The sequence below is a fragment of the Argiope bruennichi genome, chromosome 4 (genome assembly GCF_947563725.1).
Source record: "Argiope bruennichi chromosome 4, qqArgBrue1.1, whole genome shotgun sequence".
NCBI classification, from domain to species: domain Eukaryota; kingdom Metazoa; phylum Arthropoda; class Arachnida; order Araneae; family Araneidae; genus Argiope; species Argiope bruennichi.
Genome location: NC_079154.1, coordinates 79,723,796 through 79,742,722, shown reverse-complemented (window position 1 = coordinate 79,742,722; position 18,927 = coordinate 79,723,796). Strand labels below are relative to the sequence as shown.

The 18,927-nt window shown below is 49.0% G+C and overlaps 1 protein-coding gene across 1 annotated transcript in view; it reads left to right on the top strand.

Annotated features, from left to right (window-relative positions):
• LOC129965639 (uncharacterized) overlaps positions 1–17,858 on the top strand; it is a 51,129-nt gene extending 33,271 nt beyond the window's left edge. Inside the window, exon 2 of the mRNA XM_056079713.1 lies at positions 187–17,858. Coding sequence (XP_055935688.1) covers positions 187–16,234 — 16,048 coding nt within the window. The 3' untranslated portion in view covers positions 16,235–17,858. The remainder of the gene's footprint in view (positions 1–186) is intronic.
• The last annotated feature ends 1,069 nt before the right edge of the window (positions 17,859–18,927 follow it).

Sequence of the window (18,927 nt, the reverse complement as noted above, 5' to 3'; positions counted from 1 at the left end):
TATTACAAAATGTTAACATTAGTATTATAAAATATAAACAAATGTCTTATTACAAAATATATTTCGATAAAATTTTGGAATTTAGGTTAATAAAGAGGCTTTTATAAATAAATATATTTATTAAAATCAAAGAAAATCACACTAATTATAGAAAATCAAATAAATATTAAAATATTTCTTTGTTAGTAAAAGACCATTCGGACCAGGATCTCAGCCAACACCTGCAGGTCCAGCACCAACCCCAGGCCCAGGATTACCTGGCTCTCAACCAATGAAAGCAGGCACAGCACCAACCCCAGAACAGCAAGGTATAAATCCAACTCCAGCAACAACCCAAAAAATTCCACAGCCTGGCGGAGAGCCCATAAAAGTTCAGCCATCAAAACCTGGTACAACACCTGGTGTTGTCACAGGACCATTTAACAAACCAACTAAAGTCATTTTACCACCTGGAGGAAAATCAACGCCAGGAACCCTTCCAGGACCAGGCGGGAAACCAATTGAAGTTCAGCCAGCTAAACCTGGTCAAACACCAGGAGCTGTAACAGGCCCAGATCATCAGGTATCAAAGATAATACTGCCCAGCACCAATGCTGGAAAGACAGGAGCTCCTAGCAAACCACTGTCACAAGGTCAAACCACACAAATGATTCCACAACCTGGTAGTCAACCAATACAAGTAAAGCCTGCGAAACCTGGCACTACACCAGGTGTAGTTACGGGACCAGACCAGAAACCATCACAAGTTATCCTTCCACCAGGAGGTGGATCAACTCCAGGCACTCTTCCAGGACCAGGCGGAAAACCAGTCCAGGTTGAACCGGCCAAACCGGGCACAACACCAGGTGCAATAACAGACCCATACGGTCACGTGTCAAAGATTATCTTGCCCACGGGCCCAGGAAACGCCCCTCAACCAATGGGACCAGGAGGTGTTCCTCAACAACCAGGTCAACCACTAGGACCAGGTCAAACCACGCAAATGATTCCACAACCTGGTAGTCAACCAATACAAGTTAAGCCCGCGCAACCTGGCACTACACCAGGCGTAGTTACGGGACCAGATCAGAAACCATCGCAAGTTATTCTTCCACCAGGAGGTGGATCAACTCCAGGCACTCTCCCAGGACCAGGCGGAAAACCAGTCCAGGTTGAACCGGCCAAACCGGGCACAACACCAGGTGCAATAACAGACCCATACGGTCACGTGTCAAAGATTATCTTGCCCACGGGCCCAGGAAACGCCCCTCAACCAATGGGACCAGGAGGTGTTCCTCAACAACCAGGTCAACCACTAGGACCAGGTCAAACCACGCAAATGATTCCACAACCTGGTAGTCAACCAATACAAGTTAAGCCCGCGCAACCTGGCACTACACCAGGCGTAGTTACGGGACCAGATCAGAAACCATCGCAAGTCATTCTTCCACCAGGAGGTGGATCAACTCCAGGCACTCTCCCGGGACCAGGCGGAAAACCAGTCCAGGTTGAACCGGCCAAACCGGGCACAACACCAGGTGCAATAACAGACCCATACGGTCACGTGTCAAAGATTATATTGCCCACGGGCCCAGGAAACGCCCCGCAACCAATGGGACCAGGAGGTGTTCCTCAACAACCAGGTCAACCACTAGGACCAGGTCAAACCACGCAAATGATTCCACAACCTGGTAGTCAACCAATACAAGTTAAGCCCGCGCAACCTGGCACTACACCAGGCATAGTTACGGGACCAGATCAGAAACCATCGCAAGTTATTCTTCCACCAGGAGGTGGATCAACTCCAGGCACTCTCCCAGGACCAGGCGGAAAACCAGTCCAGGTTGAACCGGCCAAACCGGGCACAACACCAGGTGCAATAACAGACCCATACGGTCACGTGTCAAAGATTATCTTGCCCACGGGCCCAGGAAACGCCCCTCAACCAATGGGACCAGGAGGTGTTCCTCAACAACCAGGTCAACCACTAGGACCAGGTCAAACCACGCAAATGATTCCACAACCTGGTAGTCAACCAATACAAGTTAAGCCCGCGCAACCTGGCACTACACCAGGCGTAGTTACGGGACCAGATCAGAAACCATCGCAAGTCATTCTTCCACCAGGAGGTGGATCAACTCCAGGCACTCTCCCGGGACCAGGCGGAAAACCAGTCCAGGTTGAACCGGCCAAACCGGGCACAACACCAGGTGCAATAACAGACCCATACGGTCACGTGTCAAAGATTATATTGCCCACGGGCCCAGGAAACGCCCCGCAACCAATGGGACCAAGAGGTGTTCCTCAACAACCAGGTCAACCACTAGGACCAGGTCAAACCACGCAAATGATTCCACAACCTGGTAGTCAACCAATACAAGTTAAGCCCGCGCAACCTGGCACTACACCAGGCGTAGTTACGGGACCAGATCAGAAACCATCGCAAGTTATTCTTCCACCAGGAGGTGGTACAACTCCAGGCACTCTCCCAGGACCAGGCGGAAAACCAGTCCAGGTTGAACCGGCCAAACCGGGCACAACACCAGGTGCAATAACAGACCCATACGGTCACGTGTCAAAGATTATCTTGCCCACGGGCCCAGGAAACGCCCCTCAACCAATGGGACCAGGAGGTGTTCCTCAACAACCAGGTCAACCACTAGGACCAGGTCAAACCACGCAAATGATTCCACAACCTGGGAGTCAACCAATACAAGTTAAGCCCGCGCAACCTGGCACTACACCAGGCGTAGTTACGGGACCAGATCAGAAACCATCGCAAGTTATTCTTCCACCAGGAGGTGGATCAACTCCAGGCACTCTCCCAGGACCAGGCGGAAAACCAGTCCAGGTTGAACCGGCCAAACCGGGCACAACACCAGGTGCAATAACAGACCCATACGGTCACGTGTCAAAGATTATCTTGCCCACGGGCCCAGGAAACGCCCCTCAACCAATGGGACCAGGAGGTGTTCCTCAACAACCAGGTCAACCACTAGGACCAGGTCAAACCACGCAAATGATTCCACAACCTGGTAGTCAACCAATACAAGTTAAGCCCGCGCAACCTGGCACTACACCAGGCGTAGTTACGGGACCAGATCAGAAACCATCGCAAGTTATTCTTCCACCAGGAGGTGGATCAACTCCAGGCACTCTCCCAGGACCAGGCGGAAAACCAGTCCAGGTTGAACCGGCCAAACCGGGCACAACACCAGGTGCAATAACAGACCCATACGGTCACGTGTCAAAGATTATATTGCCCACGGGCCCAGGAAACGCCCCGCAACCAATGGGACCAGGAGGTGTTCCTCAACAACCAGGTCAACCACTAGGACCAGGTCAAACCACGCAAATGATTCCACAACCTGGTAGTCAACCAATACAAGTTAAGCCAGCGCAACCTGGCACTACACCAGGCGTAGTTACGGGACCAGATCAGAAACCATCGCAAGTTATCGTTCCACCAGGAGGTGGATCAACTCCAGGCACTCTCCCAGGACCAGGCGGAAAACCAGTCCAGGTTGAACCGGCCAAACCGGGCACAACACCAGGTGCAATAACAGACCCATACGGTCACGTGTCAAAGATTATCTTGCCCACGGGCCCAGGAAACGCCCCTCAACCAATGGGACCAGGAGGTGTTCCTCAACAACCAGGTCAACCACTAGGACCAGGTCAAACCACGCAAATGATTCCACAACCTGGTAGTCAACCAATACAAGTTAAGCCCGCGCAACCTGGCACTACACCAGGCGTAGTTACGGGACCAGATCAGAAACCATCGCAAGTCATTCTTCCACCAGGAGGTGGATCAACTCCAGGCACTCTCCCGGGACCAGGCGGAAAACCAGTCCAGGTTGAACCGGCCAAACCGGGCACAACACCAGGTGCAATAACAGACCCATACGGTCACGTGTCAAAGATTATCTTGCCAACTGGCCCAGGAAACGCCCCTCAACCAATGGGACCAGGAGGTGTTCCTCAAACACCAGGGCAACAAACAACTCCACTAGGTGTTCCACAGCAACCAGGACAACCAATGGGACCAGGGGGTGTTCCAAAGCAACCAGGGCAACCAATGGGACCAGGAGGGGTTCCACAGCAACCAGGACAACCTATGGGACCAGGGGGTGCTCCACAGCAACCAGGACAACAAACAACTCCAGCAGGAGGCCCAGAGGAACCAGGTCCTTCTCCAATGAGCACACCATCTCCTGTTAATAAGCCATCCGCTCAACAAGGCAACCCACAAACTGGAACCAATCCATTTGGAGCCCCTGATGGAAAACCTTCAACTGGCAGCAAAGCAACTGGACAAAATCCACCTGGATCTTCTCAGAATATTGGTCCTTTACCTAGTTCTACACCTTCACCAAATGCACCAATAAGTGGCCCACAAAGTCCAACAGGAAAAACTCCACAGCAACCAGAAGGTGTTCCACAACAACCAAGTCAGCCAATGGGACCAGAAGGTGTTCCACAAACACCAGGACAACCCTTGGGACCTGGAGGTGTTCCTCAACAACCAGGGCAACAAACAACTCCACAGACACCAGGAAAACCAATGGGACCAGGAGGTGTTCCACAGCAACCCGGGCAACCAATGGGACCAGGAGGTGTTCCACAGCAACCAGGGCAACCAATGGGACCAGGAGGTGTTCCACAGCAACCAGGGCAACCAATGGGACCAGGAGATATTCCACAGCAACCAGGTCAACCACTAGGACCAGGTCAAACCACGCAAATGATTCCACAACCTGGTAGTCAACCAATACAAGTTAAGCCCGCGCAAACTGGCACTACACCAGGCGTAGTTACGGGACCAGATCAGAAACCATCGCAAGTTATTCTTCCCCCAGGAGGTGGATCAACTCCAGGCACTCTCCCAGGACCAGGCGGAAAACCAGTCCAGGTTGAACCGGCCAAACCGGGCACAACACCAGGTGCAATAACAGACCCATATGGTCACGTGTCAAAGATTATCTTGCCCACGGGCCCAGGAAACGCCCCTCAACCAATGGGACCAGGAGGTGTTCCTCAACAACCAGGTCAACCACTAGGACCAGGTCAAACCACGCAAATGATTCCACAACCTGGGAGTCAACCAATACAAGTTAAGCCCGCGCAACCTGGCACTACACCAGGCGTAGTTACGGGACCAGATCAGAAACCATCGCAAGTTATTCTTCCACCAGGAGGTGGATCAACTCCAGGCACTCTCCCAGGACCAGGCGGAAAACCAGTCCAGGTTGAACCGGCCAAACCGGGCACAACACCAGGTGCAATAACAGACCCATACGGTCACGTGTCAAAGATTATCTTGCCCACGGGCCCAGGAAACGCCCCTCAACCAATGGGACCAGGAGGTGTTCCTCAACAACCAGGTCAACCACTAGGACCAGGTCAAACCACGCAAATGATTCCACAACCTGGTAGTCAACCAATACAAGTTAAGCCCGCGCAACCTGGCACTACACCAGGCGTAGTTACGGGACCAGATCAGAAACCATCGCAAGTCATTCTTCCACCAGGAGGTGGATCAACTCCAGGCACTCTCCCGGGACCAGGCGGAAAACCAGTCCAGGTTGAACCGGCCAAACCGGGCACAACACCAGGTGCAATAACAGACCCATACGGTCACGTGTCAAAGATTATATTGCCCACGGGCCCAGGAAACGCCCCGCAACCAATGGGACCAGGAGGTGTTCCTCAACAACCAGGTCAACCACTAGGACCAGGTCAAACCACGCAAATGATTCCACAACCTGGGAGTCAACCAATACAAGTTAAGCCCGCGCAACCTGGCACTACACCAGGCGTAGTTACGGGACCAGATCAGAAACCATCGCAAGTTATTATTCCACCAGGAGGTGGATCAACTCCAGGCACTCTTCCAGGACCAGGCGGAAAACCAGTCCAGGTTGAACCGGCCAAACCGGGCACAACACCAGGTGCAATAACAGACCCATACGGTCACGTGTCAAAGATTATCTTGCCCACGGGCCCAGGAAACGCCCCTCAACCAATGGGACCAGGAGGTGTTCCTCAACAACCAGGTCAACCACTAGGACCAGGTCAAACCACGCAAATGATTCCACAACCTGGTAGTCAACCAATACAAGTTAAGCCCGCGCAACCTGGCACTACACCAGGCGTAGTTACGGGACCAGATCAGAAACCATCGCAAGTTATTCTTCCACCAGGAGGTGGATCAACTCCAGGCACTCTCCCAGGACCAGGCGGAAAACCAGTCCAGGTTGAACCGGCCAAACCGGGCACAACACCAGGTGCAATAACAGACCCATACGGTCACGTGTCAAAGATTATCTTGCCCACGGGCCCAGGAAACGCCCCTCAACCAATGGGACCAGGAGGTGTTCCTCAACAACCAGGTCAACCACTAGGACCAGGTCAAACCACGCAAATGATTCCACAACCTGGTAGTCAACCAATACAAGTTAAGCCCGCGCAACCTGGCACTACACCAGGCGTAGTTACGGGACCAGATCAGAAACCATCGCAAGTCATTCTTCCACCAGGAGGTGGATCAACTCCAGGCACTCTCCCGGGACCAGGCGGAAAACCAGTCCAGGTTGAACCGGCCAAACCGGGCACAACACCAGGTGCAATAACAGACCCATACGGTCACGTGTCAAAGATTATCTTGCCCACGGGCCCAGGAAACACCCCTCAACCAATGGGACCAGGAGGTGTTCCTCAACAACCAGGTCAACCACTAGGACCAGGTCAAACCACGCAAATGATTCCACAACCTGGTAGTCAACCAATACAAGTTAAGCCCGCGCAACCTGGCACTACACCAGGCGTAGTTACGGGACCAGATCAGAAACCATCGCAAGTTATTCTTCCACCAGGAGGTGGATCAACTCCAGGCACTCTCCCAGGACCAGACGGAAAACCAGTCCAGGTTGAACCGGCCAAAACGGGCACAACACCAGGTGCAATAACAGACCCATACGGTCACGTGTCAAAGATTATCTTGCCCACGGGCCCAGGAAATGCCCCTCAACCAATGGGACCAGGAGGTGTTCCTCAACAACCAGGTCAACCACTAGGACCAGTTCAAACCACGCAAATGATTCCACAACCTGGTAGTCAACCAATACAAGTTAAGCCCGCGCAACCTGGCACTACACCAGGCGTAGTTACGGGACCAGATCAGAAACCATCGCAAGTTATTCTTCCCCCAGGAGGTGGATCAACTCCAGGCACTCTCCCAGGACCAGGCGGAAAACCAGTCCAGGTTGAACCGGCCAAACCGGGCACAACACCAGGTGCAATAACAGACCCATACGGTCACGTGTCAAAGATTATCTTGCCCACGGGCCCAGGAAACGTTCCTCAACCAGTGGGACCAGGAGGTGTTCCTCAACAACCAGGTCAACCACTAGGACCAGGTCAAACCACGCAAATGATTCCACAACCTGGTAGTCAACCGATACAAGTTAAGCCCGCGCAACCTGGCACTACACCAGGCGTAGTTACGGGACCAGATCAAAAACCATCGCAAGTTATTCTTCCACCAGGAGGTGGATCAACTCCAGGCACTCTCCCAGGACCAGGCGAAAAACCAGTCCAGGTTGAACCGGCCAAACCGGGCACAACACCAGGTGCAATAACAGACCCATACGGTCACGTGTCAAAGATTATCTTGCCCACGGGCCCAGGAAACGCCCCTCAACCAATGGGACCAGGAGGTGTTCCTCAACAACCAGGTCAACCACTAGGACCAGTTCAAACCACGCAAATGATTCCACAACCTGGTAGTCAACCAATACAAGTTAAGCCCGCGCAACCTGGCACTACACCAGGCGTAGTTACGGGACCAGATCAGAAACCATCGCAAGTTATTCTTCCCCCAGGAGGTGGATCAACTCCAGGCACTTTCCCAGGACCAAGCGGAAAACCAGTCCAGGTTGAACCGGCCAAACCGGGCACAACACCAGGTGCAATAACAGACCCATACGGTCACGTGTCAAAGATTATCTTGCCCACGGGCCCAGGAAACACCCCTCAACCAATGGGACCAGGAGGTGTTCCTCAACAACCAGGTCAACCACTAGGACCAGGTCAAACCACGCAAATGATTCCACAACCTGGTAGTCAACCAATACAAGTTAAGCCCGCGCAACCTGGCACTACACCAGGCGTAGTTACGGGACCAGATCAGAAACCATCGCAAGTTATTCTTCCACCAGGAGGTGGATCAACTCCAGGCACTCTCCCAGAACCAGGCGGAAAACCAGTCCAGGTTGAACCGGCCAAACCGGGCACAACACCAGGTGCAATAACAGACCCATACGGTCACGTGTCAAAGATTATCTTGCCCACGGGCCCAGGAAACGCCCCTCAACCAATGGGACCAGGAGGTGTTCCTCAACAACCAGGTCAACCACTAGGACCAGGTCAAACCACGCAAATGATTCCACAACCTGGTAGTCAACCAATACAAGTTAAGCCCGCGCAACCTGGCACTACACCAGGCGTAGTTACGGGACCAGATCAGAAACCATCGCAAGTTATTCTTCCACCAGGAGGTGGATCAACTCCAGGCACTCTCCCAGGACCAGGCGGAAAACCAGTCCAGGTTGAACCGGCCAAACCGGGCACAACACCAGGTGCAATAACAGACCCATACGGTCACGTGTCAAAGATTATCTTGCCCACGGGCCCAGGAAACGCCCCTCAACCAATGGGACCAGGAGGTGTTCCTCAACAACCAGGTCAACCACTAGGACCAGTTCAAACCACGCAAATGATTCCACAACCTGGTAGTCAACCAATACAAGTTAAGCCCGCGCAACCTGGCACTACACCAGGCGTAGTTACGGGACCAGATCAGAAACCATCGCAAGTTATTCTTCCCCCAGGAGGTGGATCAACTCCAGGCACTCTCCCAGGACCAGGCGGAAAACCAGTCCAGGTTGAACCGGCCAAACCGGGCACAACACCAGGTGCAATAACAGACCCATACGGTCACGTGTCAAAGATTATCTTGCCCACGGGCCCAGGAAACGCCCCTCAACCAATGGGACCAGGAGGTGTTCCTCAACAACCAGGTCAACCACTAGGACCAGGTCAAACCACGCAAATGATTCCACAACCTGGTAGTCAACCGATACAAGTTAAGCCCGCGCAACCTGGCACTACACCAGGCGTAGTTACGGGACCAGATCAAAAACCATCGCAAGTTATTCTTCCACCAGGAGGTGGATCAACTCCAGGCACTCTCCCAGGACCAGGCGGAAAACCAGTCCAGGTTGAACCGGCCAAACCGGGCACAACACCAGGTGCAATAACAGACCCATACGGTCACGTGTCAAAGATTATCTTGCCCACGGGCCCAGGAAACGCCCCTCAACCAATGGGACCAGGAGGTGTTCCTCAACAACCAGGTCAACCACTAGGACCAGTTCAAACCACGCAAATGATTCCACAACCTGGTAGTCAACCAATACAAGTTAAGCCCGCGCAACCTGGCACTACACCAGGCGTAGTTACGGGACCAGATCAGAAACCATCGCAAGTTATTCTTCCCCCAGGAGGTGGATCAACTCCAGGCACTCTCCCAGGACCAGGCGGAAAACCAGTCCAGGTTGAACCGGCCAAACCGGGCACAACACCAGGTGCAATAACAGACCCATACGGTCACGTGTCAAAGATTATCTTGCCCACGGGCCCAGGAAACGCCCCTCAACCAATGGGACCAGGAGGTGTTCCTCAACAACCAGGTCAACCACTAGGACCAGGTCAAACCACGCAAATGATTCCACAACCTGGTAGTCAACCAATACAAGTTAAGCCCGCGCAACCTGGCACTACACCAGGCGTAGTTACGGGACCAGATCAGAAACCATCGCAAGTTATTCTTCCACCAGGAGGTGGATCAACTCCAGGCACTCTCCCAGGACCAGGCGGAAAACCAGTCCAGGTTGAACCGGCCAAACCGGGCACAACACCAGGTGCAATAACAGACCCATACGGTCACGTGTCAAAGATTATCTTGCCCACGGGCCCAGGAAACGCCCCTCAACCAATGGGACCAGGAGGTGTTCCTCAACAACCAGGTCAACTACTAGGACCAGGTCAAACCACGCAAATGATTCCACAACCTGGTAGTCAACCAATACAAGTTAAGCCCGCGCAACCTGGCACTACACCAGGCGTAGTTACGGGACCAGATCAGAAACCATCGCAAGTTATTCTTCCACCAGGAGGTGGATCAACTCCAGGCACTCTCCCAGGACCAGGCGGAAAACCAGTCCAGGTTGAACCGGCCAAACCGGGCACAACACCAGGTGCAATAACAGACCCATACGGTCACGTGTCAAAGATTATCTTGCCCACGGGCCCAGGAAACGCCCCTCAACCAATGGGACCAGGAGGTGTTCCTCAACAACCAGGTCAACCACTAGGACCAGGTCAAACCACGCAAATGATTCCACAACCTGGTAGTCAACCAATACAAGTTAAGCCCGCTCAACCTGGCACTACACCAGGCGTAGTTACGGGACCAGATCAGAAACCATCGCAAGTTATTCTTCCACCAGGAGGTGGATCAACTCCAGGCACTCTCCCAGGACCAGGCGGAAAACCAGTCCAAGTTGAACCGGCCAAACCGGGCACAACACCAGGTGCAATAACAGACCCATACGGTCACGTGTCAAAGATTATCTTGCCTACAGGCCCAGGAAACGCCCCGCAACCAATGGGACCAGGAGGTGTTCCTCAACAACCAGGTCAACCACTAGGACCAGGTCAAACCACGCAAATGATTCCACAGCCTGGTGGTCAACCAATACAAGTTAAGCCTGCACAACCTGGTACTACACCAGGTGTAGTCACAGGACCAGATCAGAAACCATCTGAAGTTTATCTTCCACTAGGAGGAGAATCAACTCCAGGAACTATTCCAGGACCAGGCGGAAAACCAATCCAGGTTGAGCCAGCCAAACCTGGCACAACACCAGGAGCAATAACAGGTCAAGATAAGCAAGTGCATAAATTAATACTTCCTCAACCTACACCAGGTCCAATGTATGGACCACAACGACCCAATGCACCAGAGTACACGACAGCATTTATACCACAGCCTGGCGGCCAACCCATAAAAGTTGTTCCGTCACAACCTGGAACCACTCCGGGTGCCATAACTGGACCTGACCGTAAAATATCTACTGTAGTTTTACCACCAGGAGGAGCCTCAACGCCTGGTAATATTCCTGGACCAGACGGGCAACCAATAAATGTTGAGCCAGCTGAACCGGGAACTACACCTGGAGCAATAACCGGTCCAGATAATAATGTACATAGATTGGTACTTCCTCACATTACACATGGTCCAAGGCCTATGAAACCATCACAGACTCCAGCTCCAGGAAATGCTCCAAACTATAATCCTTCAGTACCCGGTCCTACTCCAATGAGCACACCATCACCTATAAATATGCCATCCGCTCAACAAGGTAACCCAGAAACTGGAACCAAACCATTCGGAGCACCTAAAGGACAACCTTCAAGTGGTAGCAAAGCAACTGGACAAAATCCACCTGGATCTTCTCAGAATATTGGACCATTACCTCCTCCTACACCTTTACCAAATGCTCCAGTAAGTGGCCCACAAAGTCCAACAGGAACTACCCCACCGCAACCTGGAGGTGTTCCGACACAACCAGGCCAACCAATGGGACCAGGAGGTGTTCCACAACAACCAGGTCAACCCATGGGACAAGGCGGTTCTCCACAGCAACCAGGACAGCCAATGGGACCAGGAGGTGTTCCACAGCAACCAGGACGACAAACAACTCCAGGAAGTGTTCCACAACAACCAAGCCAACCAATGGGACCAGGAGGTGTCCCACAGCAACCAGGACAACGAACAACTCCAGGCGGCGCTCCACAGCAGCCAGGACAACCAATGGGACCAGGAGGGTTTCCACAACAACCAGGACAACCCATGGGACCAGGCGGATCTCCACAGCAACCAGGACAGCCAATGACACCAGGAGGTGTTCCACAGCAACCAGGACGACAAACAACACCAGGAGGGGTTCCACAACAGCCAGGCCAACAAATGGGACCAGGAGGTGTTCCACAGCAGGCAGGACAACGAACAACTCCAGGCGGCGCTCCACAGCAGCCAGGACAACCAATGGGACCAGGAGGGGTTCCACAACAACCAGGACAACCCATGGGACCAGGCGGATCTCCACAGCAACCAGGACAGCCAATGACACCAGGAGGTGTTCCACAGCAACCAGGACGACCAACAACACCAGGAGGGGTTCCACAACAGCCAGGACAACAAATGGGACCAGGAGGTGTTCCACAGCAGCCAGGACAACGAACAACTCCAGGCGGCGCTCCACAGCAGCCAGGACAACCAATGGGACCAGGAGGTTTTCCACAACAACCAGGCCAACCAATGGGACCAGGAGGTGTTCCACAGCAACCAGAACAACGAACAACTCCAGGCGGCGCACCACAGCAACCAGGACAATCAATGGCACCAGGAGGGGCTCCACAGAAGCCGGGATCCCCAATTGGACCAGGCGGTTCTCCACAGCAACCAGGAGAACCAATGGGACCAGGAGGTAATCCACAAGAACCAGGACAACCCATGCGTCCCGGTAGTGTTCCACAGCAACCAGGACAACAAACAACACCAGCAAGCGGTCCACAGCAACCAGGTCAACCAATGGGACCAGGAGGTATTCCACAGCAACCAGGTAAACCAATGGGACCAGGAGGTGCTCCACAACAACCAGGACAACCAATGGGACCTGGAGGTGTTCCACAACAACCAGGACAACCAATGGGACCAGGAGGTGTTCCACAACAACCAGGGCAGCAAAAAACTCCAGGAGGTGCTCCACAACAACCAGGACAACCAATGGGACCAGTTCAAACCACGCAAAAGATTCCACAGCCTGGTAGTCAACCGATACAAGTTAAGCCCGCGCAACCTGGCACTACACCAGGTGTAGTTACGGGACCAGATCAGAAACCATCGCAAGTTATCCTTCCACCAGGTGGTGGATCGACTCCAGGAACTCTTCCAGGACCAGGTGGGAAACCAGTCCAGGTTGAACCGGCCAAACCGGGCACAACACCAGGGGCGATAACAGACCCATATGGTCAAGTGTCAAAGATTATCTTGCCCACTGGCCCAGGAAACGCTCCTCAACCAATGGGACCAGGAGGTGTTCCTCAACAACCAGGCCAACCACTAGGACCAGGTCAAACCACGCAAATGATTCCACAACCTGGAAGTCAACCAATACAAATTAAGCCCGCGCAACCTGGCACTACACCAGGCGTAGTTACGGGACCAGATCAGAAACCATCGCAAGTTATCCTTCCACCAGGAGGTGGATCAACTCCAGGCACTCTCCCAGGACCAGGCGGAAAACCAGTCCAGGTTGAACCGGCCAAACCGGGCACAACACCAGGCGCAATAACAGACCCATATGGTCACGTGTCAAAGATTATCTTGCCAACTGGTCCAGGAAACGCCCCTCAACCAATGGGACCAGGAGGTGTTCCTCAACAACCAGGTCAACCACTAGGACCAGGTCAAACCACGCAAATGATTCCACAACCTGGTAGTCAACCAATACAAGTTAAGCCCGCGAAACCTGGCACTACACCAGGTGTAGTTACAGGACCAGATCAGAAACCATCGCAAGTTATCCTTCCACCAGGTGGTGGATCGACTCCAGGTACTCTTCCAGGACCAGGCGGAAAACCAGTCCAGGTTGAACCGGCCAAACCAGGCACTACTCCAGGGGCGATAACAGATCCATATGGTCAAGTGTCAAAGATTATCTTGCCCACTGGCCCAGGAAACGCTCCTCAACCAATGGGACCAGGAGGTGTTCCTCAACAACCAGGCCAACCACTAGGACCAGGTCAAACCACGCAAATGATTCCACAACCTGGAAGTCAACCAATACAAATTAAGCCCGCGCAACCTGGCACTACACCAGGCGTAGTTACGGGACCAGATCAGAAACCATCGCAAGTTATCCTTCCACCAGGAGGTGGATCAACTCCAGGCACTCTCCCAGGACCAGGCGGAAAACCAGTCCAGGTTGAACCGGCCAAACCGGGCACAACACCAGGCGCAATAACAGACCCATATGGTCACGTGTCAAAGATTATCTTGCCCACTGGCCCAGGAAACGCTCCTCAACCAATGGGACCAGGAGGTGTTCCTCAACAACCAGGCCAACCACTAGGACCAGGTCAAACCACCCAAATGATTCCACAACCTGGTAGTCAACCAATACAAGTTAAGCCCGCGCAACCTGGCACTACACCAGGTGTAGTTACGGGACCAGATCAGAAACCATCGCAAGTTATCCTTCCACCAGGTGGTGGATCGACTCCAGGTACTCTTCAAGGACCAGGCGGAAAACCAGTCCAGGTTGAACCGGCCAAACCGGGCACAACTCCAGGGGCGATAACAGACCCATATGGCCAAGTGTCAAAGATTATCTTGCCCACTGGCCCAGGAAACGCTCCTCAACCAATGGGACCAGGAGGTGTTCCTCAACAACCAGGTCAACCACTAGGACCAGGTCAAACCACGCAAATGATTCCACAACCTGGTAGTCAACCAATACAAGTTAAGCCCGCGCAACCTGGCACTACACCAGGTGTAGTTACGGGACCAGATCAGAAACCATCACAAGTTATCCTTCCACCAGGTGGTGGATCGACTCCAGGAACTCTTCCAGGACCAGGCGGAAAACCAGTCCAGGTTGAACCGGCTAAACCGGGCACAACACCAGGGGCAATAACTGACCCATATGGTCAAGTGTCAAAGATTATCTTGCCCACTAGCCCACGAAGTACTCCTCAACAAATGGGACCAGGTGTTCCACAGCAACCAGGCCAACCAATGGGACCAGGAGGTGCTCCACAACAACCAGGACAACCAATGGGACCAGGCGGCGTACCACAACAACCAGGGCAGCCAATGGGACCAGGAGGTATTCCACAACAACCAGGACAACAAACAACCCCAGGAGGTGTTCCGCAACAACCAGGACAGCCTTTGGGACCAGGCGGTGCTCCACAAACACCAGGACAACCAATGGGACCAGGAGGTGTTCCACAGCAATCTGGACAACCAATGGGACCTGGAGGTGTTCCACAACAACCAGGGCTACAAACAACTCCAGGAGGCGTTCCGCAACAACCAGGTCAGCCAACGGTACCAGGCGGGGCTCCTCAGCAACCAGGGCAACCTATGGGACCAGGCGGTGCTCCACAGCAACCAGGACAGCCAATGAGACCAGGAGGTGTTCCACAGCAACCTGGACAACCAATGGGACCTGGAGGTGTACCACAGCAACCAGGACAACCATTTGGTCCAGATAATGCTCCAATGAAACCTGGTCAAACTCCAAAGCCCATCGCACCTGTTTCTCCGCCGCAAGTTATTCCACAGCCAGGTGGCCTGCCTATTGAAATACTTCCTGCTATGCCAGGTACTACTCCAGGAGCGATAACCGGACCAGATCATAAAATATCTCAAATTATTCTTCCACCAGGAGGAGGATCAACTCCCGGTACTGTTCCAGGACCTGAAGGACGACCTATTTATGTAGAACCAGGAAAGCCAGGAAATACACCTGGAGCAGTAACAGGCCCTGACCACCAAGTTACAAAAATAGTGCTACCTGATCACCCCGCAACTGCAAATGCACCCTTACCCGGTCCTGGTTCTTCATTCGTTGGCCCACCTTCACCAGGAGGAACAACTCCAGGATACTTTAGTCCTCAAACAGTAACTCCAGCACCTAATGCAGCAGCATATAATCAACAAAACCCATACAATATTGGACTAGGATTCCCAGGATTGCCAAATAACCAGAACCTCTTCCAATATCTACCAAATTTCGAAAATATATTCAGACAAATTGTCAATAAAGGCAATACAAGAATACCAAACTTGATTCAAGGTGTCATGCAAGCCAAAGGTCAGTCGCCTGACACTTTCGACTTAAGAGAATTTATTAGGAATTTGTCTGCAGTTTTTGGAGTTATGCGTTATGAAAACCCTAATATGTCATATATAGAAATGTACATAGAACTTATGTTTGAAACATTAATTGGTGCACTTGAAATAATTAGAGTTTCCGATCCATCTTGTATAATGCAACCACCCACACTCGGTGGAATTCCGAAGTATGTTAATGCTTTCTATGATATTCTAATTTAAGCTGAACACACTAAATATCTTATTCTCCAGTGCAGAAATGTGCAGAACACATCTTTTCTAGTTAACCATACAGATATTACGGGTGTAAAATTTTAATAAACTCTGAAAATGAAGAAGATGTTGTAATAAATTACAATTTACAAAAGTGTGAGTTTCTTTTCTTGGGAGTATTTTTAAAATTTTATCAATATTAGTTAGTTTCACACATTTCAAATGATCTGTAAATGATGTTTTTAATTCATATTGTGGAGTAAAGCATTTTGAATTTTAGAAGTACAATCTAGTAAAATAAAATCTAAACAGATTTAGAACTACTTTACTTTCAAATGTTTATATCAGCTTACTGTGCAAATGTAGACCTAATACTTGCGCAATGTAGACGTGTGTAAAATATGCAATTTTAAGCACTTATTCTAACAAATTTACTTTTTTAACATAAAGCAACGTTTACAAATCTACAAAAAAAAATCTTCTTTTAGAATAATTTGGAATTTTAAAATTTAGTCAGAAATTCCAATGCATTTCGTTACTACAGCACGATTCAATACTGTTTTACGAAATTGTTTTTAATTATAATCAACAAAGAATCAAGATAATTTTCATTAATAATTATTTTATAAAAGTTTACTATTTTCACACATTATAATCTTCAGATTTTTTTCCTACTTAGAATTAGTTAATAATAGCTCACGATTTGAAGTGTATGTTTTTGAGAATGGTTTATACAGAAATCTATGATCCCGTCCGATTTCTTAGCAACACATTAAATAATTTTTTTTTTTTAAAAAAAGTCTTGTAATTTATTTTGACGAAAGAGAATCTTTTGTTAAAAATAAATAGAATATTCATAACAGTTTACAGAGTTATTCCAAAAGAAGTAGCAGATTTAAAATATTTATTTTTAAAGAACTGCAACAGATAAAGACATGTCTGGTATATTATTGGATAGAGAAAAGTTTAAAGTTCCATTTTATGCATTCGGATAACACCGGTATAAGCAGCGCTTTTGTTTGTATACGAAACATTTAGACGCCTCGGGAAAAATTTCTTTGAGTGTTGTAGATCACAAAGAATGAATCGATTATTGCAGTCCAGCATGAATTTCGTTGTAAATTCAACAAAGAGCCACCGCTTCATAAACAGTTTGCAGTTGGTGTAAGAAATTCGTAGAAAATGGCCGGCGCATTGCAGTTGAATGATTAAAAATAACTACAGTTGTAGTTCTTTTAAAAATCATAGCATATGCAAAAGAAAAGACATTAGTCATTTTCGTACAAACAAATGAAAATGTTGAGCGTATACAAACTACTTTCAAAACTATAAGTCCTAGGAAATATAATCCTACCTGCAAGAATATATAAAAGAAAACTTATATATAATACAGATGCCTGATAATCTTCTGGATCTCCAACAGTGAATTGTTAAAGCAGAGAGCTCAAAAACCATGCAGTAATTACTTAAAATATTTCAAGAAATGGACTTTCTATTTGATGGTTATTGTATAAAAAAATGAAGTTCATATTGAATGTATAAAATAAAACTCTGGCGATTTTTTGCTAATAAATTATGTAATGCATATGTCTTTATCTATTGATGCTTTTTAGAAATAAATATTTTAAATCTGCACGTTTTTTTTTTTTTGATTAATAGTGTACTTGAAAAATAATTTAACGAATTAAAATTACATTCTAATAAAAGAAATTAAAAGTTGATTCGTGTAATTCAATTTCATTTTTAAAAAGTTTAATTTACCTTCTTTATGAAATTAAATGTGAATGTAATAATCTGTAGTTAATTCTACACAACAGCAACAAAAAAAAATAGAAGATAAAAGAGAGCTGTAATACAAGAAAACTTATTTCTCCATCAAATTAAAGAAAACTTATAATAATGGCTTGAATTATGAAATTCCGCTCATTTCTGTACAGAAAAATATACTAAGGGGGATGGAAATAGGGCTTCCATTAGTCTCCAAAGCATAAATAAACAGAAATTCTGGCAATTATACTTTAACCAAGAATTGATATTGAACATGAAAGAATACAATTTTCGCACTCTCCAAAAGGCGAAATATAATGTGTGCAAAATTTACTAAATTCAAGTACTTATTTCATAGCAACAAAAATTGAGTATTTTAAAATGCTACATTGTAAAGCATGTAGAAAAAGGACAAAAAGTTATACATGTCCTTAATTTGGTTTCAGCTGATTTGATTTCATGGCACAAAAGTTGTTTTTGGTGATGTTGTGTTAAACACGTGATTTGCAGTGTGTTTTTAGAAGGACAAAAATCTTTGACATTTATGTTAATTAACAATAGAATTTTTAAAAAACAATAAATTACATGGAAATAAAATAATATACTAATCAAAATTTATTAAATCATGCAACTTAAATTCAGGGGAAATTTATGGTCAACTAGAAGGCAGATAAAAGACAAATTATTATTCTAATTATAAAGTAATACTACATCGATAATTTCACCCAAGTCTAAACTCTCTAAATCTGAAATAATGAAGGTCGAAATACAACACAAAAGACAAAAGTATTTAGGTATGAATAAGATTATTAGTACAAAATGATGTTTAGGATGCACTTCAAATCATAAAATTATTTTTTCATATTTTTGAAGACAATCTTTAACTTTAGTGTGTAAGAACATAGCAGTCTTGTACAGTGGAAACTGCTGCATTT